Genomic DNA, 26,971 nt, shown 5'->3' with positions numbered 1-26,971 from the left:
GGCTCATCACTTCAGCTGCCAGAGGTTAACCGAATGCAGGAAAGTGAGGGGCATAGGATGGGCCTGCAGAGAACAGGTTTTGCTACTTCTGGAAGCTTAAACCCAGAGTCAGTCGCCTAAAAGAATTTCCTGGAAATACATGAAATCCATATTTACAGCGGAAACCTGTTTACTCTCGTGTGGCACAGGGGCAAGAGAGACTTGGTCATATCTATCTTCACATTCTGCACCGGAGCTCCTTTCTCCTCCCTGCGGGGTATTCAGTGGGGAGCAACTCGGCTTTGCCACAACAGGAGGTAGAGCTACCCAAGACAAGGATAACGGCCTGCTGAGACTCAGCCTAAGCCCGAACACAGCTGTGCACAAGCCAGCCAACATCCCTGCAGGAAAGACCACAGCCCAGCATGCAGATGCTGGCAGTAATAGAGTAGTCCTCCCTTAGCTGAGGTTGCAGCTACCAAAATCAATCACAGTCTAGAAATGTTCAATGAAGAACTGCAGCAATAAGCAATTCATGAGTTGTAAATGACGTTTACTGTATTTTCATTATTACTCTATTGTTATTTCTTACTGTGCCTAATTTGCAAATTAAAACTTTATTACAGGGATGTGTATGTGGGGAAAAGCAGGGTACATAGAGGGTTTAGTACTAGCTGAGGTTTCAGGCATCTACTGGGGGTCTTGGAACATATCCTCCACAGGTCAGAAGAGCCTGTGTAATGGGAAGTTGAGTCTGGGAGGGGCATGGCCACACGCAGCACAGAAATCACCTTTCAGTTGGCCTCATCCCCCTGCTGCCTGTGCTGCTCCCCTGGGGAATGGATGTGGTGACACAGACATCACTGTTCACGGAGACTCTGGAGACTGCATGGCTTCCCTACCCATCATTCTGCAGGCAGGATCTTGACTGAAGCAGAGGAGTCCCTCCTCGACTCCTCCTCCTCAGACAGCCACCTTGCCATGACTCCTCTGATGTCAATGTGCACCCAGGCACAGTGATGGGCACCAATGGTGACAGTGGGGAAGGCCAAGGGTCAGGGACGCACCCCCATGGGCCTGGGGTTGTCCACCCCTTTCTAACATCTATTTTCCACCTCACAATGGAAACATAAATCTCACACCTTTCTTTCCTGGCAAGATTTTTGAAAATGTGCTCCAGCCATAATGGAGTAATACGAGTTCCCCCAAACCATAGAAGAAAACTATGAAGGTGTGAAATTACCTTCCTGGAAGGTAGTGTTCCTATTTATTTTCCACTTTTAAATATTGCAAGAACTTTTAATCAACAAGACGCTGGGAGCAAAGGCCAGAACATCTCCCAAACTTAAAAGCTACTAAGGGAATCACTCCACAGATTTCCACTCGCCTTTCCTCACGGTCAGGTGCCCCTGGTAATGAGAGAGACATGAAAGGGAGTCACAAAAAGGCATCTGAGGGGTAATTACTCACCAGCTGCTGTTCCAGAGGTGGGATGGCATCGTGATGGCCGTAGATTATACCAGGGTTGTACTGACTAAAGAGGACTGGATAAAACACCTTCTTCCCTACAAACCAGAAAACACACATTGGCTAAATGTGACAGATTCAACTATTCATTTTGTTCATTGACATTCAGCCCTCTGCAACATCCCAGATATTTACATCCACTTTTCTTTTTTCCTTTCTCTCAACTCCAGATGCTAGAAGTGTAGCACTGGGTGGACTACGGATGCTTGAATATTTCCGTCTTCCCAGCACAGAAACAGTATGTAAAATATTAACAGTCAGTGGCTCTGGCCCTGGCATCCTCCAGAAGGAGTGGGTGTGGCTCAGAGTCGGGGTGCCCTTCCCCCAAAGCTGGCTCCCGAGGCCATCTTCAGGGCTGCCGGGGAGCCCAAGGGGACTCTGAGCAGAAGCAGACTTGGACAGCCCAGGTCAGTTGCCCTTCACCAGTTTACATGGAAGAATGTCTGTATTTTAGCAACTGACTTGGCCATGCCAGTAGCTCTTAGCTGATTATCAGCTCTGCCTGAGTCAAGCTTATGGAAGCAGTTTTCATATTGTGGGTTCTTCCTGCCCACAGCCCTCCCTCCCTTGGTATTTGCTCACAGGTATTTTTTCCCCTTTGAACCCAAGCAGCTTGTCCAGGTCCAAGTCCTCCCCACATTTTCTCCTGTGGATGATCCAGAAAAAACAGGACAGGGGTGAGACACTCAAACTTGATGCAAAGCCCTGAAATTAGTGTTTCACAGGCCTGCCATCCAGCACCCATTGGAAAAAGTCAAACCAGATGACTGTCTTTTTCGTTGTCACAGGGATAAAACGGGTTCACTCTGAAGGAAGACTCAGAGTAAACTGTGCAGCAAAAAATGCCTGGGGTGAGGGCCCTGAATGCACCCTGGACGAGAAACAGAAGCCCCAGACCTGGCTGTGTGTTCAGCCTGCACGTGTTGAGGAACTCTGAGGTGAAATAAATGTCCACGTCACAGAAAAATAGAAGGACGTTGCTGCCCTTCCAGAAACGGGCTCCGACATCGAGTCCCTTTCCCCGGGAAAATTCTCCATTCAGTTGGATGAATGTGAAGTTCCTGAAGTTGGCAGCTCTAGAAGGGAAGAGAAAAGGAAGGTCAGGTTCAGTCACTCCCGTGTCCATGCTGGCCAGGCTGCTGAATTCACACGGACAGGGACATCCACCTCTTGCTTTTTCTTCTGCAACCCCAAGGGCACTGGGACCACACAGGCATTGCCGGTACAGAATGGACCCAACTCAACAGAAACCACTAGGATTAGACAAACCAAGAATACCTAGAAAACTTTTAATCAGATTTTATTTCTTGTTTCTCTGGCAATTTCCCCATATGGAAATCTGTACTATCATCTGTAGTGAATGCTCTTTGTAAAGGAGAAAACCTGAAGCAGTGAAACTAGGAGCACAGTTTAGGAAAATCTCTATGCTTTCTCCAGCACCCAAATGAACCCACTCAGCCCAGGACATGAAATCACTATGGAAAGGCCTCTCCCACCATCTTCTCATCTGTATTCAAATCCACAAACCAGACAAAATGTTCTTGAGATGTATCTGTCTCAGTGCAGATTGAACCCTGGATTCCTTCCCCACCCTCAGGTAAAGAAGTAGAGCAAGGCAGGAAAAATGACTGGTTTGAAGTCAGAAGGCAAGAACAGCCTCAGACCTGACTTGTTGTTTATTAGCTCCTTGAGGCAGGCAAGCTCATTAATCTGCCTGCACCCTAGTTGCCTTATCTGCAAAATGGGAATAATAACACCTTCCTTAACTATTTCTCAGAGTGACTCGTTAGATAAGCGATGCCAAGAACACAAGGCATGCTTCAAGTACCAGCTATTGCTGTCATTAGCACTGGCGAGAATTCCCAGGCTTTGCATGGTGAAGCCAAGATATTTCCAAGAAACAGCGGAACCTGCCGAAATGCAGTGTCTTGAGCAAAGCAGAATGCATTTAGTGCAAGTGGGACAGGCACTGTCTTCCATCAGATATCACAAGAGGACCAGTTCCTGTCTCCTACCTCTTGCCAACATCATTGTTCTTTTCACAACAGTTTCCTCTACCCTCCCTCCCCTACCTGGTCCAGCCCCACCATTTCCCAACTTTTCTCTAGTCTTGCTGTGTTTAAAAGGCACGGGAGCCCATTTCTATTTTTAAAAGACTGGATGTATTCCCAGCAACTATCTTGGTTACAAGGTCAAAACAAATATAGTCATCAACTTTAAACATGCTAAGTTGTACTGGCATCTGGTGATTTAATAGGTAGAACCAGTTCTGCTCTCGCTTCTTTGACTTGTCCTCTTTCAGATCTGAGAAGGAGCTTGATTTTTTTATCTAGGGAATCTGTGGGCCCAACCTTAGCTGAGTCCGATGCTAGACAGACCTTTCAAGATAGAGATCAAGGCAAGAGGCCTTAGGATGAGAAGAGCACTCATCTATGAGTCAGGAAGCCTATATCTAGGGCATATAAGATGTACCTGGTCAACACCAGGTACTCACTCGTTGTTTCTGAATTAAAGAGTGAATGCATGAATGGTTCTAACTCTTGCTCTGCCTCTAATTTTTTCAGGACGGCACTCTCTCTCTTGCCTTGGTTTCATTATCACAAATCCATTGGTTACAGAGCTCTAAGATCCTTTTACAATCTGTTACTTTCTTTTTCTATGATCCTGTATTCACTTCAGCCCTGCTCTGTCTCTGAGCAATTCTCCTCTTTCAGAACTTTATCTGAGAACCCTTTCTCAGGATACATGAGCCTCAGTTCATATTCTGTTGTTAGCAGCACTGAAGTTATGCTCCAGAGCTTTTTGAGTATTAGGTCTGGCACTAAAGACAGCACCACTTCCCTGTTTTCAATGACATGTAGGTGGCAGGGGTCTCTGAAAGGGACCTTTGTATCGCCCAGCGCTTTCTACAGCCCAGCTGCTGTACATAAGCTCAATCCATTTCTCCATTCCTGTTTGTTCAGTTGCTAAGGAAGCTTTCCCCACAACACAGGCCTGGATTTTCACCTGTTCGTCTAAGGGCCTCTCCAGTCAGGTCTCAAAGGTGTTTGTCACCACCCAGAGTGCTTCCGTGCTTTAACAGCCCGTGAGAGTTCTCTTTCTTCAAGTTTACTGCCTTGGGAATCCCTGCTCCTCTGACCACAGAGATGTCTGCAGCTAATGTGCAGAGAAGAGAGGACATTCCAAAGCATAATGAAGGAGACAGCCCTTATTCATTTGGGTTGAATCTGACTCATAATTCAGGTACCTCTTCTGGGAGGGTTTCCAGAATAAACCACTAGAGACTTCAAACCTAAAAATACTTTTTATTTGAACAATAGCAAGTAACTTTTGCTAAGGCAAGAGGCATGCAGTTTCCTTAATACACTGCATTAAAGGAACACCAGGAATTTCCCCTTCTAATCATTTGTATAGATACATCAAATATTTATGAATGCTAAATCATATTGAACAGTTAAGAATACAAGGCAGCAGTAGATACTAAACTAGCAGTGTTGAAGGTATGACAAGCCTGTGGGTGATTAATCACGAAGGAATGCTAGAGAGAAGGTTGAATGCTACAAAGAGAAGACTAACAATCTAGTACATATACCTGCCTAGCACAGAAATTAATCTACTTCGTTCTGCACAAAATCCCCTAAGCCTTAGCTTGCACTGCCCCCTAATATATGCTGTTCTCTGCTCCACCATAGCAGAGGGCTGGGGCAAGGGGCCTGGACTAGCATAATACTCACTGGAGAAAGGAGAGGGAACAGCTCATGGGGTTTGAGATGGTTATAATTTGGAAGAATCAAGTTTAAAAAAATCTTCAAACATCAGCCTCTATGCTTCAGTGTATTGCTTCAAGATAGAATTCAGAAGTATGGGTACTGGGGAGCCCTTTATCTGGTCTATCACAAAAGGCAATTTCTATCCTTTCTCTTCATTCAACCTCTCTACAAGGATGAGACCCTCCATGCTATTTCTGAGGCACTATCTACTCTGAAAACGCACATCAATCCACACTCCAGTGTGTGCACAGGCCACAGCATCCCTCACCAGGACAAGTCTGAGAGTGATGGCCCAGGGGATGGATCCCTCTGTCCACGCCTTGTTTCCCTGGAGCATGTGCGGAACCAGTCCACAATGGCACTGGCCATCCCCTGTGCACACAGCACTCTGACCCCTGTGGCCTTGCCTGGCTTCCTCATCCACCCCAAGCAACCAGGCCAGGAGGCAAAGTACCCCATGACTGCTGGCCTGGCAGCCTGGATCCATGCTGGCCCCTTTCCAAAGCCCTGACAACTCGCCAGGTCCCGATTGGGCAGCAGGATGTGAGTCCACACAGAAGGCAGGGTGAGGACAGGGGCATGGCTGGTGTGGGAAGACCGTCAGCCAGTCACAGGCATGGGGAGGCCCAGAGTGCTAAATGTGTCATACATCTGTGGTTTCCCGCCTGGCCATCAAGGGCTTTAAGTCCATTTTCTTTAACAAACAATTAGGAAGAACCATTCCTTTTGCTTCCTGGCCACTGGGAAAGACCTCTGATAATCACTAAGCTCTCTGTGGGGAAAGGGAGCTGAGCTGGAAATAGAAGAGAAAGAATCAGGACAACTTCACTTCCTCCCTTTTCCAAAGCAGACAGAAGAATATATCCCCAAACCTCCTGGGCCCAGAAGTGGGGCACCCTCATCTCAAACTCACCAGCACAAGCCATGTGCCTCAAAAACACAGGCTGCAGCAGGATGACTAGCAATTGGCTTCTTCAAGCAAGTCAGGCCCCTTATCTCCACATTTTCATTGTGAAACACTGCTCATGGGGCACAGGGCCTGCACTGCTAGATGAAAGTGCACCCTGTCCATGCAGCAAGGCAATGACATGTCGGCTTGAAATACTGATTTGCCCAACAGTGTGTGGTAGGGTGGATCAGGGGTTATCCACACCATGGCTACAGGGCTACAACCCTACATGCAGACTGCTCAACTGCACAGTCAGGTACCAGGCTTGGTTCTCTGTCACCCCTTCCCACAGTGACCAGCCAGGAATAGATGTGCATGGTTGCCTAGCCACCAAGGCAGGGGCCAGCAGGGCCTCCTGTAGCTGCTGAGTGTTTCCTCCTCAGCATGTGCTTTCTTCATCCACTGCTGCGAAAATCTCATTCATTCAAGACCCATGGCTCATTTCAGGTCCATCCTGAAGGAGGTGCTGTCTGGGGATGCCTGTCCCTTACCAGGAAGGCACAGCCTGCTCAGGGGCCCCCAGGGAAGCCTCACTGTAAATAGACCCACACCACATCCCATATCAAAAAGAAGCTGTGACCAATGGATTCTGAATGATAGGCACAAACCTTAGCTTTTAAGAAGATGGAAAATAACAGAAAACCAGACAGCTGAGAAAAATAAGATGAAAACTGGTTTGAAATATTTAATTTTACCCAGCCAATGTAACAAAATATTTAGTGACACGCCCAGAGTCATGATGGAGTAAGACATGGGCTTTATCGTCATAGAATGGGGGTACTAATGTTAGATAATGTCCTATTATGAATCTAAGTACCCAATCCAAAAGACTATATGATTTGCTCATAATTATTTGTTCTTTTTTTTCTTCTTCAATCATATTATTAACTGATGAAACTCTTGAATTTCCCACTCAATTCCTTCTTCAATATAATCAATCTGGTGCACAGGGACTCCTTGGCTACACATCATCATTTTTATAGAGGTTATAAAGAGCAAGAGGCTGCTCCTACTGGAGATTTAATTTCCCTAATTGACTTGCATTTCCCAGAATTGCTGGATTAAACATGATAAAAGATCTTGCTGTCTAATATGATTTACCCTAATACGACTTTTTCCCACAACTGCAAGGAAATTCTCTTAATATGACACTTTGCACAATACCCCTTTATTAGGAAAAAAAACCCTTTAGAAATATACTCAGAGACTAGTGTTAAAGCCAATGTATAGTTTAAAATTTAATTATAGCTCTAAATACAAAAAATTATGAGCTCTACTTACTGAAGACATGTGAATGCAATGAAGAATTTGAAACTAAATATGTTATCACCTAGTTTTTTACAGTAAGCACTTTCAACAATCAATTTAGAATTCCCTAGATTCTGAGCTTCCACAAGCTGGTTTTAGCAAGATTCTTTGGGGAACTCTGTCTTTGGGTTTCCACTGGTTCTACAATTTCACATGAAAATGAAGAATGGCTCATTAAGAGGAGCAAATGATGTGCTTAAAGCCCAGAGTGGCTGGTTGTGATGCAGGACCCAGTTTATTAGAATTCACCTCGTTCAGGCCATATGTGCAGACTGCCATTTCTTTCTTCTTCACTGCAGGCATATTATTTCCCTTTTGTTTTGAATAAGAAAATCAAAGTCGTCATCGGCAGCTAACAAATTTCCTGATGCTCAAAAAAAGAAATTCAAAGGTTTGGCACCCATCATGCAGTTTAGAATAAAAAATAGGGGGTGGGTGGCTACATGACCAGAACACCAACTTTCCTGCCTCAGCTGCAGTGCATCAGGAAGCGAGGCTTCCTCCCCATTTAGGGAGCCCTCACTCCCTGCCCCGGGGGAAGCGGTCAGCCTGGGGGGGGAAGGACAGCATCACACAGACCGCGGGTGTCACTGTGGGGATGCACAATCTTTCATGCACCCACAGCTTCTCCTTGCTCCGTAATGCATGGATATATGATTTGATACACACTTCCTGCTTCTGCTTTTGGTCTTCACCCTAAGGCACGCTTTTCCTGCCTGCATGTCACCCATGTGTACAACACTGGGGACCTTCTTCTCTAGGCCTGGAGGCGGCTCCCCCAGCACAGCACCTGTGCATGGTGGATCCTGTGCTGTACTCTATGGATTTTCTTATCCTATGGATTTTCTTATTCTGGATATTTCATGTAAGTGAAATCATGCATTATTGATTTTTTGGGTCTGCCTTCATTCATTTAGCTGAATGTTTTTGAAGATTATTCACAATGGAGCATGTATCAATACTTCGCTGCTTTTTATGGCTGAAAAATGCTCCATTGGATGAATATAATGCATTTTATTTATCGATTATCAGCTTGAACATTTAGATTGTTTACACCTTTTGGATATTGTGAACAATGCTGCTATGAACATTTATCTATGATTATTTATGTGAATACATATTTTCCATTCAATTGGGTAAATTCTTGGAACTGGAACTGCTGGGTAGGAGGTAATTCTACATTTAACTATTTAAAGAACCGCCAAACTGTATTCCACGATAGCTGCACCATTTTACATTTCCAACAGCAATGGACAAGAGTTCCAATTTCTTCACATCCTCAGTGAGACTTATGACTGACTTGGATATTAGCCATCCCAGGGGTATGATTTACACTGTGGCTTGACCTGTATTTCTCTAACGACAAATGATGGTCACCATCACCACAAAGTATTCATTGGCCATTTATATACTGTCTTTGGATAAATGTCCATTCAAACCTTTTGTCCATTTTTCAATTGAGTCATTTGCCTTTTTACTGTTGAATTATAAATGTTCTCTCTATATACTTAATACTAAACCCTTATTAGATTTGAGTTGCAAGTATTTTCTCCCACTAGGTAAATTGTCTTTTTATTTTCTTGGTTACACAAAAGTTCAATTTATCTGCTTGTTCTTTAGTTGTTTGTGCTTTAGATGTCCTATCTATGAAACCATTGCCTAATCTAAGGTTATGAAGAGTCAGTTATAGTTTTTACATTTAGGCTTTTGAGCTATTTTGATTCATTTTTTATATGATGTGATATAGATATACTACATATAGATGACAACTTTTATTCTTCTGGATGTGGATGTCCAGTTGTTCTAGAACCATTCCTGAAATAACTATTCACTTCACATGATACTGGCTCTCCTGCTAAAAATTGACTATAAATTTCTAAGTTTTTTCTTGACTCTCAAATTCTATTCCATTAAACAATATGTCTATCCTCATTCCAGTACCACAATTTATAATACTATCATTTTATAAGTAGTTTTGAAATTTGGATGTGAGTCCTTCAACTTCGTTGTCTCTCTCAAGATTGTTTTGGCTGTTTTGGGTCCCTTGCATTTCCATGTGAATTTTAGGATAAGCGTGTGCATTTCTACAAAAAAAGCCAGATGCATTTCAGTAAGAATTGTATTGAGAACCTCAAATCAATTTGATGAATACTGCATCTAAACAATATTGTCTGTACCAAACCATGAACATGGGATGTCTTTCCATCTATTCTGCCCTTTTAAAAAATTCTTTCCTATGATGTGTTACAGTTTTCAGAGTAAAAGTCTTGCACTTCTTTTGTTAAATGTATTTCTAAGAATTTTATTCTTTTTGATGCTGTTAGAGTTCAATATTTTCTTAATTTCATTTTCAGACTGTTCATTGCAAGTACACTGAAACACAGTTAACTTTGTGCATAGATCTCATTGCTCACAACTTTGCTGATTTTGTCTATTAGCCCCAACTGTTTTTTATGGCCTTTTCATAATGTTCTATCTATAAGATCAGGTCACTTGTGAATAGAAATAGTTTCATTTCTTCCTTTCCAGTCTAAATGTTCAATTGTCCTTGCAAGACCTTTAGTAAAATGGTGAATATAAATGTTATGATTTGTGTTTCGATGTCCACCCCCCCAAAGCCTCATGCAGTCATAAGTGAGGCTTTTTCAGAGGTGGCTGGATCTACAGTGTGTGACACTGGAACTGATTCATGGTGCCATGCTCAGCTCAAGAGCACTAGGATTAAAGGTGTGAGTGCTACCTGCCCTGAGCAGTCTGGATAAGATAAAGGGGGAAGAAGGATACTGTTAAAATTCTTTGTTGCTTTTGCTGTCTTTTGCATGCAATGAACTGTTTCTCCTCTGTGAAGGCCCTCTGCCATGCCACTCTGCCTTGGAGCCAGCCAACTATGGACTGAAACCTCTACAAACTGTGAGCTAAATAAACCTTTTCCCTTTAATTTTGGGTGTCAGGTATTTTGTCTCAGCAATGAGAGAGACATAACTATGATAACTAATGAGAGCAATAATATTTTCTCTCATAGCTAGAGATGTTTGGGTATCATTTCTGATCTTATGGGGAAAGCTTTTAATAATTCATCAAGTCTACTCTTTTTATGTGAGTTGGTGTACACATTTATGCCCCTTATAAAGTTGAAGTTCTAGTCCTAGCAAGTTCAGTGCTGTTATCATGAAAGAGTGTTGGATTTTTGTCACATGCTTTTTCTATGTATTCTGAGTTGGACACATAGTTTTGATTCTTCAGTGTATTAATATGATATAATATGATAATAAATAAAAAATTGCGTTTTATATATTATGCTAAGCTTGCATTCTTGGGATAAACCTCAGTTCGGTACAGGGCATAATCCTTTTTTATAAAAAGTGCAAGAGTCAGTTTGCTAGTATTTTCTTGAGAAATTTTGCATTTATATTTATAAGAGATATTGGTCTGCCATTTTCTTGCTTTTTGATGCCTGTGGTTAGGCTCAGGGAAGTATTTGCTGAACAGAATAAGTTGGGAGGGGTTGCCCCCCTCTTCTGAGAAGAGACTGGTTAATTCTGTAGATAGCGGGTAGAAATCAGCCATGAATCAATTTGTGCCTGGATTTTCTTCACAGAAAATTTTGTTTTATTGTATTATGGGCTGAGGTTAAACCTAGGATCTTATGAATGTTACCCAAGTGGTCTAGCCCTGAGCTATACTCTCAGTTACCTTTGTGGGGAATTTTTTACTAAATCAATCCTTTTACTAGTTATAGCTCTAGTCAGATTTTCTATTTTTCTCTTGGAAAAGTCCTTAATTTCATTGAACAGCAAGCAACAACATGTTCCTCAATTTCCAATTCCCTTTCTTCTCTGATGTTACTGTACTACAAATTTCATCTTTGCACACTGTATGTTCATCAGTACAGATTTATTATTATTGTTTCATGTAATAAATCACTTAAATCAGCAAAAAAATGAATCACAAGCAAAAATACATTGATATTTACTTCTGTCTTTACCCTATTTACCCTGTCTTTACCCTACCCTACCTTACTGCCCTTACCCTATACCCTCATTTTAGCCCTAAAGACTCTTTTTAGTATTCTAGGGCATGTTTGCTATAGATAAAATCTCTCAGTTTTTATCCAGAAATATCATGTTTCTCTCTCATTTCTGAAGGATAGCTTTGCTGTTTAAAGGCTAACAGTTCTTCCTTCAGGATTTTAATATGCCATTCCACTTTTTGGCTTCCAGTGCTTCTCCTCTTGGTAATTGTATCACGGACACCAGATGAGTGACTTCTTTCACTTTTTAAAAATGCTTTCTCTTTGTCTTTGACTTTCAAGAGTTTGAATATGATATGTCTAGTGTAGATTTCTTCGAGTTTATTCTTCTTAGATTTTACTGAGATTCTTGAATGTATGAATAAACATCTTTCATCAAGTTGAGAAATTGTTTGCCATCATTTCTTCAAATATTTTTATGGCTCTTTTTTCTCTCCTCTTTTTTGACTCTCATTATGTGTATAATAGCTTGTTCATTTTCCTCATTTTTTTCCTTTCTGTTTCTCAGACTGGATCACTGTAGTTGATCCATCTTAATGTTTGTTGATTCTTTCTTCTGCTTCTTTAAACATGATGTTGATCATCTCTTAGTGAAATTTTAATTTTACTGATAACTCTTCAACTTCATAACTTGTTTTCTTCATTTTAAAAATGTTATACCTCTTTATCACTATTCTCTTATTTGATGAGACATACTAGTCATACTTTTCCTAAGTTCTTTAAATGTAGTTTCTTTAATATAGCTGATTTAAAGTCTTTGATGGTAAGTACAATGTCTAAGCTTCCTCAGAGATGATTTCTAATTTTTTTTCTGTGCATGGGCCATTATTTCTTTACATGTCTCATATTTTTTGTAAAAAAACAAAAGTGGACATTTAAAATAATGCAATGTGGCAAACATGGAACTCAGAATCTCTCTCCTCCCTCCAATTTACTGCTACTTATTTATTTAGTGAATTTCCTGAAAAAATCTTGTAAAGTCTGTAGCCTATGTTGTGTGTGACCACTTAACGCTGGACAAAGATTTCCTTACGTGCCCAGAACCAGTGAGCCTCCTCATCTCAGGGATAAACTCGGTACAACAAGGTAGCACACCTTCAGCCCCAAATCCAGCATCTGAAAATTTCCCTTCACTTGCTCCTCACACAGAGCTTTGAGGTCAGCTCCAGGTGAGCCCTCAGGGCCCAGTCAGGTCTTTCCTCTTCAAAACCCCTGTGGACATCTCATTTCTCAGCTTTGTTTGAGCTTTTTCAGTTAGTCTGTTGGCCACTATCTTAGGCAGCCACAAAGTTAAACACTTTCAATAATTGATTTTGACAAATACCCTTCAACCCCAAAGAAAAGGTCTTTTGCATGGGAAGCTCCAAACCAGGTCAGTAAAGACAACCTGTGAGTGGGGTTTTCCAGGGAAACCTGGGCAGTCCAGATGACAGTTCTCTGCTGATGCTTTCAGGATCTTCACTCCTATTCTGCCCCTCTGGTGACTCTAGGCTGTGTTGCTTGTTTGCTATGTTTGTGGCTGTTGGCTGCCAAGGTCACTACAGAGCTGGGGTGGGGGTGCAGAAAGTTACAATTCCAGAAAGTTCTCTTTCACATCAAACTCAGTCCTTAGATAAATGCTCTCTAGATTGTTACAAACTCTGGTTAATTTTTAGAGTTGTGAAAAAGTTGATTTTTTAAATCACTGTTCTCACTGGTTTTGAATATCTGTGGAAGTTTTTATATCAAGATCTTCACTGATATCACCCTTCCTCTTTTAACTGACGCAGTGCATTCCATTGTGTGATCTTAATATCACTTACTCTTTTTTTGGTAATATATTTTCCTCCAATTTTTATTTTGAAAAATTCTAAACCGTCAGAGAAGTTGTAAAAATAGTATAGTAGGTGCCACTTAGCCTTCACCAAGTGTTGACATTTTGCCATATTTGCTTTCTATCTCTCTCTGAACCATTGGGGAATTAGTTACAGACCTCATGACAACTTCACCTTCGAAGACATGTACCTGCTAAGAGCCAGGATGCTCTCCTCTGTAACACTGTGAAGTGTAATAATCATACTCCGGAGATTTAGCCTTGTCACTACCTTTCATCTAGATGCCATGTTCAGATCCCCCAAAGAACAACTCAGACTGCAGGCGCGAGTCTCTAAAGAGCTGGTCCACGGGGCGGAGCTTGCTTGGCCCCCCTCCAGGAGAGCTAGGCAATGAGCTGACCACAGTCCTGAGACACTGCCTGGATCACTGAGGTGCTGATTCAACGCCTCTGCTTGTTTGAGCCCAGGACTCTTTATCCTCATGGGAGGGACTCACCATGCAGCCTATTTAATTTAAGCAGATGAGATTTTCAAAATTTCATTGTTTAAAAAAAGCCAGAAACAAAAACAATGCTGCTCGAATCTCAGAGGAGCAGCTGGGGATGTAGCTGAGTGGTAGAGAATTGGTCTAGTCTGAGTGAGGTCTGTGGTTAAATTTCTAACACGAAAAGAAAGAAAAATATTTCCAGGAATGGGGCTTTTCTTCTAGAATGTCCTAATGAAATCAACCTGAGGGATCTGTCAGTCAGATCACTTCAAAGGGACATGACATGCTGATACACAAGACTGCAAGGCAGGTCCCCAGCAACAATAACCAAACTATAGCCTCATCCCATCACACACTGTGCAGAGCAGTGCCTCATTTCTAGTACCTCGATCTCAGACATGACCCCTCTGAAACAGGCCTGTGTCCTGAGCCCCTGTCCTCATGACTGGATAAGATGAACTCACAGTGTGTTAAATGTCAACTCATACCAATTCATCCACAAGTTCCACTTAAAAAAAAAGTTCCTATTACACAGCTACAACCCAATATCCACAAAGGTCAGTGTTTCTCAAAGCGTAGCCCATGGACCATGCACATCAGCATTGTACACAGAACCAGGTGGAAATGCTGGCTTCCAGGCTCCATTGCAGGCCTACTGACTCAGAATTTCTAGGGGCTGGATGCCAGAACTTGCATTTTTAAAGGCACCCCGGCTTACTCTGAAGCATATTTATATCTGAGGAGTGCTGTGCCAGGCTTTCACCTGAGATAAAAGGAAGATTGGAAGTCTGTGGATTAACACTCAAGTATTGAAAACTGATTTGCATTGTTGTCCATGGCAGTGGCTTATAAACATTTTAACCAGCATCCTTACAAAGGAATATATTATACATTATAACACAGCACCTGAACACAAAAGCATATGCACTGAAATTAAAGTTTCATGAAATGTTATTTACACTTACTACCCATGATTCATCCTGATTTTTTTTTTTGGTACCGGGGATAGAACTCGGGACCTTGCACTTTTGAGGCAGGTGGAGGAACCACTGAGCTAAATCCCTGGCCCCATCCTGATATTTTTTATCCTATTCTATTTCACTTTTTAAAATCATTGGACATAGTTCACTAAATTAATTTTGCAATCCTCTCATGAACCACAAACTGGAGTTTGCAAAACACTGATCCATAACAATCAGTTGCAATAGAAAGTTAACAAAGTCAGAATAAGCCTAGGGAGAGAGTGTGTAAAATGCTGCAAACTTGTTATTAAATATGATTTTATTTTTAGATACTCTTTTTTTTTTTTGGTACCAGGGATCAAACTCAGGGCCTTGCAAGGCAGTTGGCGGCACTACTGAGCTAAATCCCCAGCCCCTAGATACTCTTAACATGCATACATTTAGCTGGATTTAGAACAGTTTAATCACAATACCATTCTCCAAATGAAATAAATTTCATTGAGTCTGATTACAAATCTTATTATCTTCAAGTAACAATTATGGATTTTAGTAGGGGACACATAGGAGTGAAAAGCCTGATGCTATGTGAAACCGTGAATCCTGGACTTTAACCAGCGAGGCTTCTAGGGTGATCCTGAGTAACAACCTCGAAATGGGGCTAACGAGAGCATTTCTCTCAAAAGGCTGCTGTAAATATTAAATAATTCATGCAAATAATACTGATAATAGCTATTACTAATCAAAAATAAAATGCCCTTGTATTAAAGTTTTGCTACCTTAAAAGCATGACAAAAATATTCAAATAAATCCTCATATAAGTTTACATATTACTATTTGCCCAGGTTTATTAATTAACTGGCATTACCTTTCCCTCGATAAACAAACTTTGAACACTTTTTGTTTAAGGTGCCATGCTAAGAGCTGGAGATAGCAAGAGACAGGAGACATAGTACCACCTACTGAGGAGCTTATAATTTAATTGCAAAGTTAGGACAGTAAAAATAAATGTAAGTCACTAAAGCAGGTCCATGTACCAAATGCGAGGTGCAGAAAGTGAGGAGAGTTGGAGTTCACAGAGGGAAGGATGTGGAATCAGGGACAGCTTCTTAGAGGAGACATCAATTGGGATGGAAGGGTGGGGAGGTTTGAGCGAATAAATGTAAAGGAGAGTAGAAGGAATCCCAGTGGGTCTGCTCATTTGGTTGGTCAGCACTACAAGTAAAGATAAGGTTCAAAATAACAACCAGTTTAGGTAACACAAAGCAATGGGTGATGTGGGAAGACATATCTCTGAAAGGCAGAGTGTTGTGTGGCCATGTGGTGTCAACTCGGGGCTGCATTCCCATGAGAGGTGGCCGGACCAACGCAACACCATGGGAGGGGGAAGGATGTGTCCCAAAGCATCAGTGACAGCAACGCAATAGACATCACCAGTTAACCGAATGAGGCCATCAACACAGAAAAATGGGATTCAAATTAATTTTGTCAATGTTTATATAGCATTCACTACTTTAAAGCACCAACGGACCCCATGTCTAGTATGAAGTTCTCTGCATGGTAGAGACTGGTCTCTGGATGTTTTCCAAAGTTTTAGGTGATCCATCCCTATGATGCAAATCATTTCATTTCTGTCCTTCAGATTCTATGCATTCTTTGCTCACCAAGAAACTTTCTGGCTAAGAATTCTGTTTCCTGGTAACTTGATACGGAGAAGAATCCCATGATAAAACTTAAGTATTCTCATCACTAGAAAGAGTATTTCCCAGAACATACCTAAACTATCAATTAGACTCACATAAATTTTGTTATGTGTAACCATCAGCAAATGTCTGATTATCTTTTGGTGTGTGGGAAAGGTGTCAGACCTAATAGCAGAGAGCTTGTCCAGTCTAGCTGCTCATTAGAATCACCTGGATAGATACTTAAACTACCTCAGAATGGTTCTCATTCCTGGCTGCATATTTGAACTAGGAAACTTAAATCTATGTCCAGAATACTGGTGGAGATGTTTAAAGCCACCCACAGGCAGAGAACATGATTCTAATCACTCATAGTTTTCATTCTAGGCATAAATGACAAGGATACTGTAATGCATTGAAGTTGAGATTTGTTTCATTTACATCTAGGATATTGAAGTATTTTATTCTATTTTATCTCCTTTAGACACTATCCTTAGCTTTATATTGTAGAGTAGTTTTAAACTCTTAACTCTTTATTGCTTTAGAATGGGGGATAGCAATTTTTTTCTGTAAAGGGCTAGATGGTAATTGTTTAGATTTTGTGAGTCTTACAGTATCATAACTTCTCAATTTTGTAGTTGTAACACAAAAGTATCCCTAAATAACAGGTAAACAAATGGACCTAACTGCATTCCAATAAACATTTATTTACAAAACAAATGGCAGACAAAATTTGGCCCGTGAGCTATAGTTTGCTATCTCTGCTTTAGAATATTTGAAAAACTATAACAAGCATTCTGATCTTGCATCCACTGATACAAAACTAGTTTTAAAAAAAAGCATGGAAAAATATATGGAAAGTACTCTCAATCTTGCAATCTTATCCTTCAACTATCATCCTATTACTATTTACCAGAGATTCAAAATAAAAAGTCCTAATTATATCTAAACTATATGAACCTATTCAGACTATTTCTGCCACTACTATTGATCACCATCAAAGGTTCACTTACACAGAAAGTACCCACCTGACTGGTCACTCAGCTAAGCCCTGTAAACCTCCAGGGCAAGCTAAAGGGGAGCAGGATGGTCCCATTCTGGCTTCCTCACTGGTACAGGAAGCCATGGGAGTTATTTATTTTGGTAGAGAAAAAAAATCCATCTATGGTGCTTTTGAACATATTCCCCACACAAATAATGAATGAGGTACAAATATACAACCTTGGGTCTAAAAGGTCTGGTTAAATAATTTCTGTTCAACTGAGTAGTTTCAATCAAGGATGCCATGCCAGTCACCCCTTCTGGCTTCCCCTTCACATCTCTAAATACATAATGAATGAAAAGCGAAAGGCTGAGACCCTTTGCCATGTAGATGAGATGTGAACATGACAATCACTCTTGACTTGTGAAGCTGTGGCTGCGACAGAGCTCAATATACATCTGTGCTCTCCCTGAGTCCTACTCTCAGCGATCTCAGGGCCCAGAATCTCTGGGAGTGATCACCTTGGGTCATGTGGGAGCCCACGGAAGCCCACGCTCCCCTGCACAATGAAGACCAGCATCAGGCAGGTGGCCTCCTGGGAAGGAGGATACTGAATTTTCCTATACTAGACCAGCCATTAATCTCCCAGTTTCCCCGGTGTTAAGGAAAATAAAACTAAGGATTGAGTGTGTACTTCTGCACTTGGTGACCATGACACTCCTTGTCTCTGCTCCAGGCTGTACTCACTTGGAAGTGTTTTCAAGTATTCCTTTGACTTCATTCATTTCTTCTTTCCCAAAGTAAACAACGGTGAGATGAATTCTCCCATCTTGTTGGATGCACATTTCCCTGGAAAACAAACCTCATATATGTCAGTATGTTTGGTTCCTGCTTTCACCTTAGTAGGCAAGGCAAAAAGAAAGAACAAAACAAAACAAAACAAAAATGCTTTTGGGAATGGGAGTAAAAGGCAAAAAGGTTTGAAGTACTAAGTAAATTGCCTAGAAAGTGGAGATTGGGATCCAAGATGTTTCTGGTTGATCATCACAATTTCTGGAATTTGTATTTACCTTATCAAGAAAACAATGAAATTTAAATATTCAGATTTGGCAAATGGAAACTCAGATGCAAGACACCACAGGTCCCACCTGCCTCAGGCCTTGCCACAGGCAGTCACATGGTATCAGGGAAAGAGTGCTGGATCCTCACCCCCAGAAGAAGCCTCTGAAATACAGAAGTCATAATTCCACATTCCAGATGAGAAGGCTGAAGTCCAGAGAGGGAAAGACTTCTGTGCTTGTCAGTGGCTCTCTTTGGTGGTGTGGGCCAAACAGTCTCAAGGACTGAATGAGCCAAGGCAGAGTCATGCTTTTGTTTAGGATAATAGAAATCCATGCAAACATCCATCCAGTGATAGGACTGTCAACAAAATGACAAGGCCAAAACATGGTCGATGCATCTCACCCTCCCCAAGCAGATGCCATCGCCTTCACTGCTGGCCCCATTCTCCTCTCTGTGACTGATGAACCCCAGCTCCTGGCACCTGATGTTTGAGGGTCCTGACGAAGCAATCACTTGGCTCAGCCCTCTCAGGGCCAGGCCTGGCTTGACCTATTTCCCCAAAAGCTCATCTGTTGTTTGCTAATGTTTTAGTTTCTCAGAAGTAACACCAGCTAATCTGGTGAGGCCTTCTGCTAAGTTTACTCCATATATGTATGTGTACGTGTGGAAATATATATGAGTGTGCTTGTACATGTATGTGTATATAAGGGTATATATCTGTATTATGTCATGCTTAGGGATATGTGTGTGTCTGTGCATATGCATAATTTTAACAGGAATTTTCCAGAAGCAAGTTAATGAAAAGGTTCTACTGAGATGGTTTTGTGATATTTTGATACTTTGCATGTTCTTCCATTTTGTTCTTGTGTTGACCACTGTCTTTCATCCCCAAAGAACAATCCACATCAAACCTTTCCAGAAATATTAGAGCTCTACTTGCAGAGGCCAAGTTCCTCAAAATGAAGTGGCCACCTTCTGGGGGTTGCTGGGAGAATCCAAAGAAATAGCAGTAATGGTTTCTGGCTTTGGAAAACTTACCTGGGAAATAAAATGAACTCAAAATAATCATATCGCTTGGAACACTGAAAAATGTGTAAGGGGTTCAAGAGGTATGGCAAATCCTACAGGCTGGCACGGCTAGGGCCCTGAAGGATGGGCAGGGTTGAGAAAGGTGGAGAGAAGAAGGAAGAGGATCTAGTAGAAGAACTATCCGGGAAGCCCATACTGACACTGGACGGAAGGCACACAGGGCTCAGTCTGGTGCAGGCATGGTTCTAAGAATTCTGTTTCTTTTTTGTGAACAAAAGTAGAAGCAGCTTTGAGAATGCAGAGTGTTGGTGGAGCAGTCAGTAGAAAGCCAGGCACTGGCAGCAAAAGCTGAAGTGCGATGATGTGCTTCATAACCAAGAGCTCCTCCACAGACACAGTCCCGGCAAACAATCTCCACCTACCATCAACAGAAGTCTACACATGAAAGACCTCTTTGGCACATCTCCAGGTATAGCTTTACTTTCCCCTGCCAAGCCAGAAGAAAAACACATTGGGCTAGGCACCGGGGAAACTGTACTTTAAAACTGTGTGTGCAACTGGAATAAAAAAGCCATCGTGCATCAGGAGAGGCTCACCTGCTGAACTTAGTTGAAAAAAGCCCTTTCATTTTTCCAATAACATTTTTACTGTCTCCCTCTATGGTATTTTAACACCCATTCCCAGCAATTCCTGATTTTAAGAAATAAAAGAGAATCCCAGCACTCTGGGAAGTTGAGGCAGGAGGACTGCAAGTTCAAGTCTAGCCTGGGCAACTTAGTGACTTAGCAAGACCCTGTCTAAAAATAAATTTAAAAATAAGTAAAAAGGGCTAGGAATGCAGTTCAGTATGAAGCCTCTAGGTTTGATCCCCAATATCACAGATACACAATTTTATTTTTCTTTTCTAAAGAAAAATAAGAAAAATTAGAGATGTGCCGGACCTTTCACTCTCATGATCAGGTGAGACAGTAGCTCAAAAAGGGAAAGTAGACCAGGTATTCATGTATTACTTCATTCATTCATTCATTCAACAAACCTTTGTTGACAACATACCATGTATGTGACAGGTACTTTACCAGGGGATCTTAAGAACTGAATGAGACAGATACGTCTGCCCTTGGGGAGTTCTATGTCTACCCTTCAAGACTAAGGCTATCCACAATGAAATGAGCAAATGTCTTGTGAGAGTAGCACCCCAGCAGTGTGTAGACACAGTCATTGAGTCTGAATGCTCTCTATATTTCTAAAATCCATCTTCACTCAACCCCATCCCCTGGGAGGCCATGTGTGAGAAAGTACGGATATGGGTGACGGTGTACATGAGTATGTCTTTGCTTTGGTGATAAAAGGTTAAAAAATAAAGTCACAGGGACGAGACAAGAGGAAAATCTTACAGCTTTGTGCCATTGATTATTTGTACCTGGACACTGACATCCAGATCCCTGGAGGTGACTTCTGTGCCTCTATGGGCACAGAGACACTGTTGCAGTGCTATAAATGAAACCTCTGTAACCACCTCAGGGAGTCCGGCCTCTAGCACCAAAGCCCTGGGTTCCATTCCCCATACTGCAAACAAAACAACCCCTCCACCCCCACCAAAAAACAAACAAACAAAAGAGCAGTCCCGGCCTTTCTTTGCTCTCTGGCTTTGTTTCTCACCATGTGATTTTTCTCTTTCCTACTTGCTCCCATTTTGATGCCATTCATCCTCTGTCCTAACCAGAGCTCAACCAATGCTGGTGCCATGCCCTTGAATAAATCTCAAGTCTTTACATGTACTCAGTCTTAGGAATTTTATTGTAGTGATGGAAATCAGACTGATACATGCAATTTCAACAATAAACACCGAGTGAGCACAAGGGCTGTACAATGCACTATTCTCACTGGAGTACAAATTACAAAGGATCACCACATATAGTCCCCACTGGGGGACAATCAGCCAGTTTTGCCTGGGGATCTCAGGTTTTAATACTGAAGAGCCCACACACTAAGAAATCCCTACATCCCAGGCAAAATGGGACAACTGGTCACCCTACTTACCTCTGTAACTTTTTAGTTTTCAGAGGAATGAACAACTGAAGAGTTACAATTAATCTGGAATGAAATAACTTCTGTAACAGAGGGATAAAAAACCAAGAGGACACAGAGGAGAATGTGGTTAATTTCTGATGAGTGATGGGGAAAGGGGTATCAGGAGGAGGGAGCATCTCAGCTGAGCCCTGACAGGTGAGTAGGCTCCATTCAAGTTGGGAGGAGCAGAGAAAGGCTTTCACAGCTGAGTAATTGCATAGCTGGCAAGAAAGTCATGTCTCTATTCATTCCCAAGTCAATGTTTACTCAGATGTACCAGGTAGGAGAAGAAAATCTATTTGGACCTTAAGAAGTGTCCCATGCAAACAAAATGATACATACTACTAACCCATTAGTTCTCAGACTCTACCTATGTTGCTATGATATCAAGAAGAAAATTTCTCAGCCACAGAGAGACCATAAATAAGGAAAAGGTATATCTCTGGACACAGAGAGACTGGAAATAAGGAATAGGTATATTCCTGGAGAGGGGACAGGCGGTTAGTGAGTGCCTTCAGAAATGTTTTATTTCTTCCTTTTATTTCATAGGTCCTCTCTTCTCCCACCATGTCATGATCAATTAAAAGATCATTCTCCAAGTCCATTATCTATGTTATCACTTTTAAAAAATAAGAGTGAATTCTGACTCTCAAAAATCAAAGCAATTGGGACCTACTTTCTGCGTTGCCCATTTCAGAACAAAAATCAGATCATTTTCCAAGTAGCCAAGTTGTCTTAGATTCACGTTTCTATGCAACCTGTGACTCAAATCAACATCCATTTGTACAACTGATCTTAACCAAAAGGCCAAGAAAAGATCAAGATCCATTTCTGTTAAGCTCCCAAAGAGGAATCTTTACCCAAGTAAGGTATATGACACAGGTTAATGTATCTCAAATGTATTAATCATAACACTTTCTTTGGGCAACACTTGTGTATGATGGAGAGGCACAGGGGCTTAAGTAAGGTGGAGGATTATACCACACGAAACACAATACTACTATATTTCTTTTGAGAAACACAAAACCAGGAATTCATTGCTATCACAGTCCAACACTTGATGGTCTGAGGCCTTTCTGTTACCTACACTAGCCTAGCCAAAGGATATTCTAAAATCATAGCTTCATATTTATTTCCAGAAATTTCTAGAACCTGTTAAAGGTTCTATGATGACAAAGAGAGGACTGCTAAAGAAAAGTCATATAAAAATTTCTCTGATGCTTCATTAAAGTATCATAAATGCCTTAAGAGAGATGAGAGTAGAGGCAGAAGGAAAAAAGAAAGGAGTACAGTAAACCAAAAATAACGTACCCGGTCTGAGGAGGAACCCAGCAACATAAAAAATGGTTTTCAGTTCAGTTGGAAGAAGTCACAATAAAAAGCAAGCAAATTTGGAATGAATAGAGAAAAGTTTAAGGAAATCATGAGAAATATTTCCCACAGTTTTTTTTCCTGAGAACTCAGAGATAAAGACCCAAAGAAAACCTATAGCTTCATTATTATGAGCTTCTTCCTGGTTTAAAAAAAACACAATGATATAACAGACGAGCCTACAATCTATAACATGGAAGCTGAGAGAAACTCAACAGCCAGGAATAAAGGAAAGGATAGTTTCAAAGTCAAAACAAGGTGTTTCTTTTAAAACAAAGAAGAGCAGGTGGGTTGCAGTAGCCACTACACTACTGGGAAAAAGAGGAGAGGACCTAGATTTGCAGCCAGTTCTCCTGGTGAGCACCCTCTATTCCTGGCCACAGGCATAGGAGCCCTGTGATCCCAAGGGAGGAAGGTGGGACATTCACGGGATAGGGAATAACAGAGGGAGCCTGTGAGGTTGCCATGTGGGCCATGATGAAAGCACTAATGAAGAAGCTTGCTGAAGGGATCGGCCAACCGCCCTCCAGGACCAAAGATGGCGTCCAGGGCACGTCAGCCTGGCATCACCAAGAGCAAAGAGGTCTGTGTTGCTCCTATGAGAGTGTTTATTTTTACTTGATGAGATGACAATATTTAAGTGTTAGCATCACAATTTTTGTAAATCCTAGGATTATCATTCATTCAGTGTTCACTGCCTCTTAAATAAAGGCCTTTACAGTCTACTGCTACGAAAGAGTTCCTCTCGCCCAACAACAGGCAGACTTCCTGTCATTAAATATTAGAGGCTAAAGTAAACTAGCCTACATTTTCCCTTTTCTCCTTGGCTGCCAGGAGTTTCAGAAACCTGGCATTTTGAAGTGTTTCAATTGTTTCTGTTAGCCCTAACTTCTAAGTGTACTTATCCTCTTTTCAGTCCTTGTACATGGAACTTCATAAAAATGGTTTTATTAAATTTGTATTTTTTTTGTAAACACAAATGATTTTAAGAGTTGTTAATATGGTTATCATATCAATGAGAAGAAAGCAAGCACTTGAGTCCATCTACCCTATGCATCCATGGCCAATTTTGTCCCCTGGGCCACCCCAAACACAGCTCTGGAGCATGACAACCTGGCCTTCAGGCCCCTGCATTTGCTCACAGCATCAGCCCCTCACCCAGGAGAGCTGTCATCTGCAGACCCAGGCTTCCCAGGGGCCACTCTGGATCTCAAGACCAGGCCTGCTCTCTTGGGAATTCCAAGTTCCACAAGTTCCACAAGTTCCACATCGAGTCCTCTGCCCAAGAACAACTGAAGACGTATTTATTCTCAGCCCTAATCGAGTGTGTCTTTTCTAGGTGAATACTTAGCAATTTATGCTGCAGTGAAAACCTAAAACTATCTGTTGAAATGAACCAAGAGGTTCCAGGGGACCCTCCTGGACAATACTTGCATTTTGTTTAGAAGGCACTAAAGGTGAGGTGCTGGGAACCACATGTAAAAGATTCCTCAGTCAATTCAGAGCCAAGCAGAGGGTGCTGATATTAGAAAGGCCATGTGCTAGAAGGATAATGTTTAAAATAAATCATCTCAAAGAGTGAGAATCACGAACTATATGCCAAAAAGAGTGGAAAATGGCAAAAAATCTTCCCATCAATAATAACCAATGAAAGGGACACATTTTTCTGCCATGATTTTATAAAGAGGAGGCCAAAGGAAGAAATGGAAGATTCCATCACAGCCTGATGAAGCTCCACTCAGCAGCCAGGGGCTGAGGTGGTGATAATGCAGCCCAGGGAGCTCCAGGGAGATCGCAGAGTCTCCAGTGCCCACCCCAGGAGCACGGTGCCTGCAGGGAGCAGGAAGAGCCACAGCAGGACGTCATGCTGTAACTACATAGTGGAGAAGGAACCTGGGTCTGTCCTAATTATGCTTTGTCAACTGACCCTTACAAAAACAGTGGATCTGACGTGAATAAAGAGGGGAAAAGATAACTGCCTTTAGTTGAGATCCCTCAAAAAACTAAAAGTAGAAATTCCACTCAATCCAACTATTCCCCTTCTAAGTATCTTCTTGAAAGTTAAAGACAGTGTTATGGGCACACCCATGTTTAAGCCAATGTCTTAAGTTAATAAACTACCGGGAAAAGAAGACAGGACCTAAATTTGCAGCAAGTTCTCCTGGTGAGCACCTAGCACAATTCATACTAGCAAAATTGTGGAAATAGCCTATATGTTCATCAACAGATGAATGGATAAAGAAAATGTGGTATTTATACACAATGAAGTACTACTCTGCCATAAAGAAAGATAAACTTGAGTCATTTGTAGGAAAATGGATGCACCTTGAGACCACAATGTTAAGCAAAATAAATTAGAAACATAGGCATAAATAGCGTGTGGATTTTCCTTACATGAGAAACTTAAAATATAAATTAAGAGCAAAATACAAGATAGATAACAGGAAATAGGGAGATAGATTTTTTTGGAAAAGGAAAGGGGATCAATAGATGGAAGGAGGAGAAGGGAGGGGAGGGGAAAGATGAAAAAAGAATGAAGATGTCTTATGCATATGAACCAACTCACCACAAGGAATGTACCATTATGTACATATACTAGTAAAAAATAAATTTTTTTAAACTAAAAAAAGATCTTTCATCACAGCATGAAGAAAAGGGAAAGGAATATTGAGAGCCAGATGACATATATAATATATATTTCTTCTATGCCCCATAGAACTATTAAAAGAGCTGCCAAAACTTGCTTTTTTTTTCTCTTTTTGACTTGAAGGAATAGAAAGTGCTGGTGGGGAAGAGGGTGGCAGGAGAAAAATGAATAAATTGAGCTGATTCTTTCTGGGGTTCCAGGCCTCACCCAGGGACCCACTGTGTGAGTCAAAAACATCTACCCAAGGAAGAGGCAGCTTCTCGACTAGAGGCATGTCTGCTCCAAGGCTCTGAGGAGCCACAAGAAGAATGCTCACAGTTTGGGTGAACTTTCTCTTCACCACTCACTCCATACCACAAGAAAAGTAAACAAAACAATATTCAGTCCTCAGAATCCAGCCAGGAGTAGATGTATTTGGTTCTCAGTCAGGATGAGAAGTGAGTCGAGGAAAATCCACTCATTTCATGGCAGAGCAAATAGGAAACCTGGTACCCTGCGTCTGACACACAGGAAAGATGAAAAGCAACATTGCTGCAACTTCATCCACAGAGGAAGAATACAGAAGAGGACAGAGAGAGATTTAAGTAATAGCATTCAAAACAAATGAAAATCTAGTGTGCAAGAAAGTATAACTCAGACAAAAGATCTTTTTTTGCAAATGCTTCACCCTTTAACAAAAATGTACATTCAATTTTTAAAAAGAGTTCAAAAAGGAAATGATAAAAACAACAAAATAAGACTAACAGGTACATTGTGTGCTCAGGAAATGCATCAATAGCCCAAACAAACAGAGGTATTAGATTGGAAGTAGCAAGGTACAGAGTAGATACACCAGAAAATCAAATTACTGACAGAAAGGGAAGGTTTAAGTGCATGCAGATGATAGACTGAGGCACTGAAAACCAGAGAGAAGCTAATAATGGAAATGTGTGAAATATACAATTGTGTCTGTGCAGCACAGACCCAACCAATGGAGCCGGAGTACCCTGAATAAAGCACCAATCTCCCTGACAGCCATGACCCACAAAACAAGGAAGACAGCTGCATTCCAGGCAAATGGCTACAGAACAATAGACACTAAGACCACACAGACTCTAGTTAACTTACAACAATCCAAGACACAAAAAGGGGATTCTTAGGCAAAAGTAAATCACTTTCAGGAGCAATAAAAATAAGGGTCTAAAGACTTCTCCGTGGTGTCAGTCAATGCCAGAAGAATGTCTACAAAGTCCTAAGGATCATATGCCCTACCCCAAGAACTTTAAGCCCAGCCACACCATCCTCACATGGTAAAGACAGCAGGCA

General features: G+C 41.5%; 1 protein-coding gene across 9 annotated transcripts in view; it reads right to left on the bottom strand.

Moving 5' to 3' along the window:
* The window catches only part of Csgalnact1 (chondroitin sulfate N-acetylgalactosaminyltransferase 1), a 316,784-nt gene that overhangs the window by 11,771 nt on the left and 278,042 nt on the right, over positions 1-26,971 (bottom strand). For all 9 annotated transcript variants that reach the window (XM_013073455.3, XM_087216875.1, XM_087216876.1 and 6 more), the window contains 3 exons: positions 18,235-18,336; positions 2,404-2,582; positions 1,450-1,544 (listed from right to left, as the gene is read on the bottom strand). In XM_013073455.3, coding sequence (XP_012928909.1) covers positions 1,450-1,544; positions 2,404-2,582; positions 18,235-18,336 — 376 coding nt within the window. The remainder of the gene's footprint in view (positions 1-1,449; positions 1,545-2,403; positions 2,583-18,234; positions 18,337-26,971) is intronic.

This window comes from Heterocephalus glaber, unplaced genomic scaffold, assembly GCF_053883595.1.
Source record: "Heterocephalus glaber isolate CG9 unplaced genomic scaffold, H.glaber_assembly_v1.0 deba00001460, whole genome shotgun sequence".
Classification (NCBI taxonomy): Eukaryota; Metazoa; Chordata; class Mammalia; order Rodentia; family Bathyergidae; genus Heterocephalus; species Heterocephalus glaber.
The sequence above is the reverse complement of the archived record's forward strand: the minus strand, read 5'-3'. Positions and strand labels throughout refer to the sequence as shown.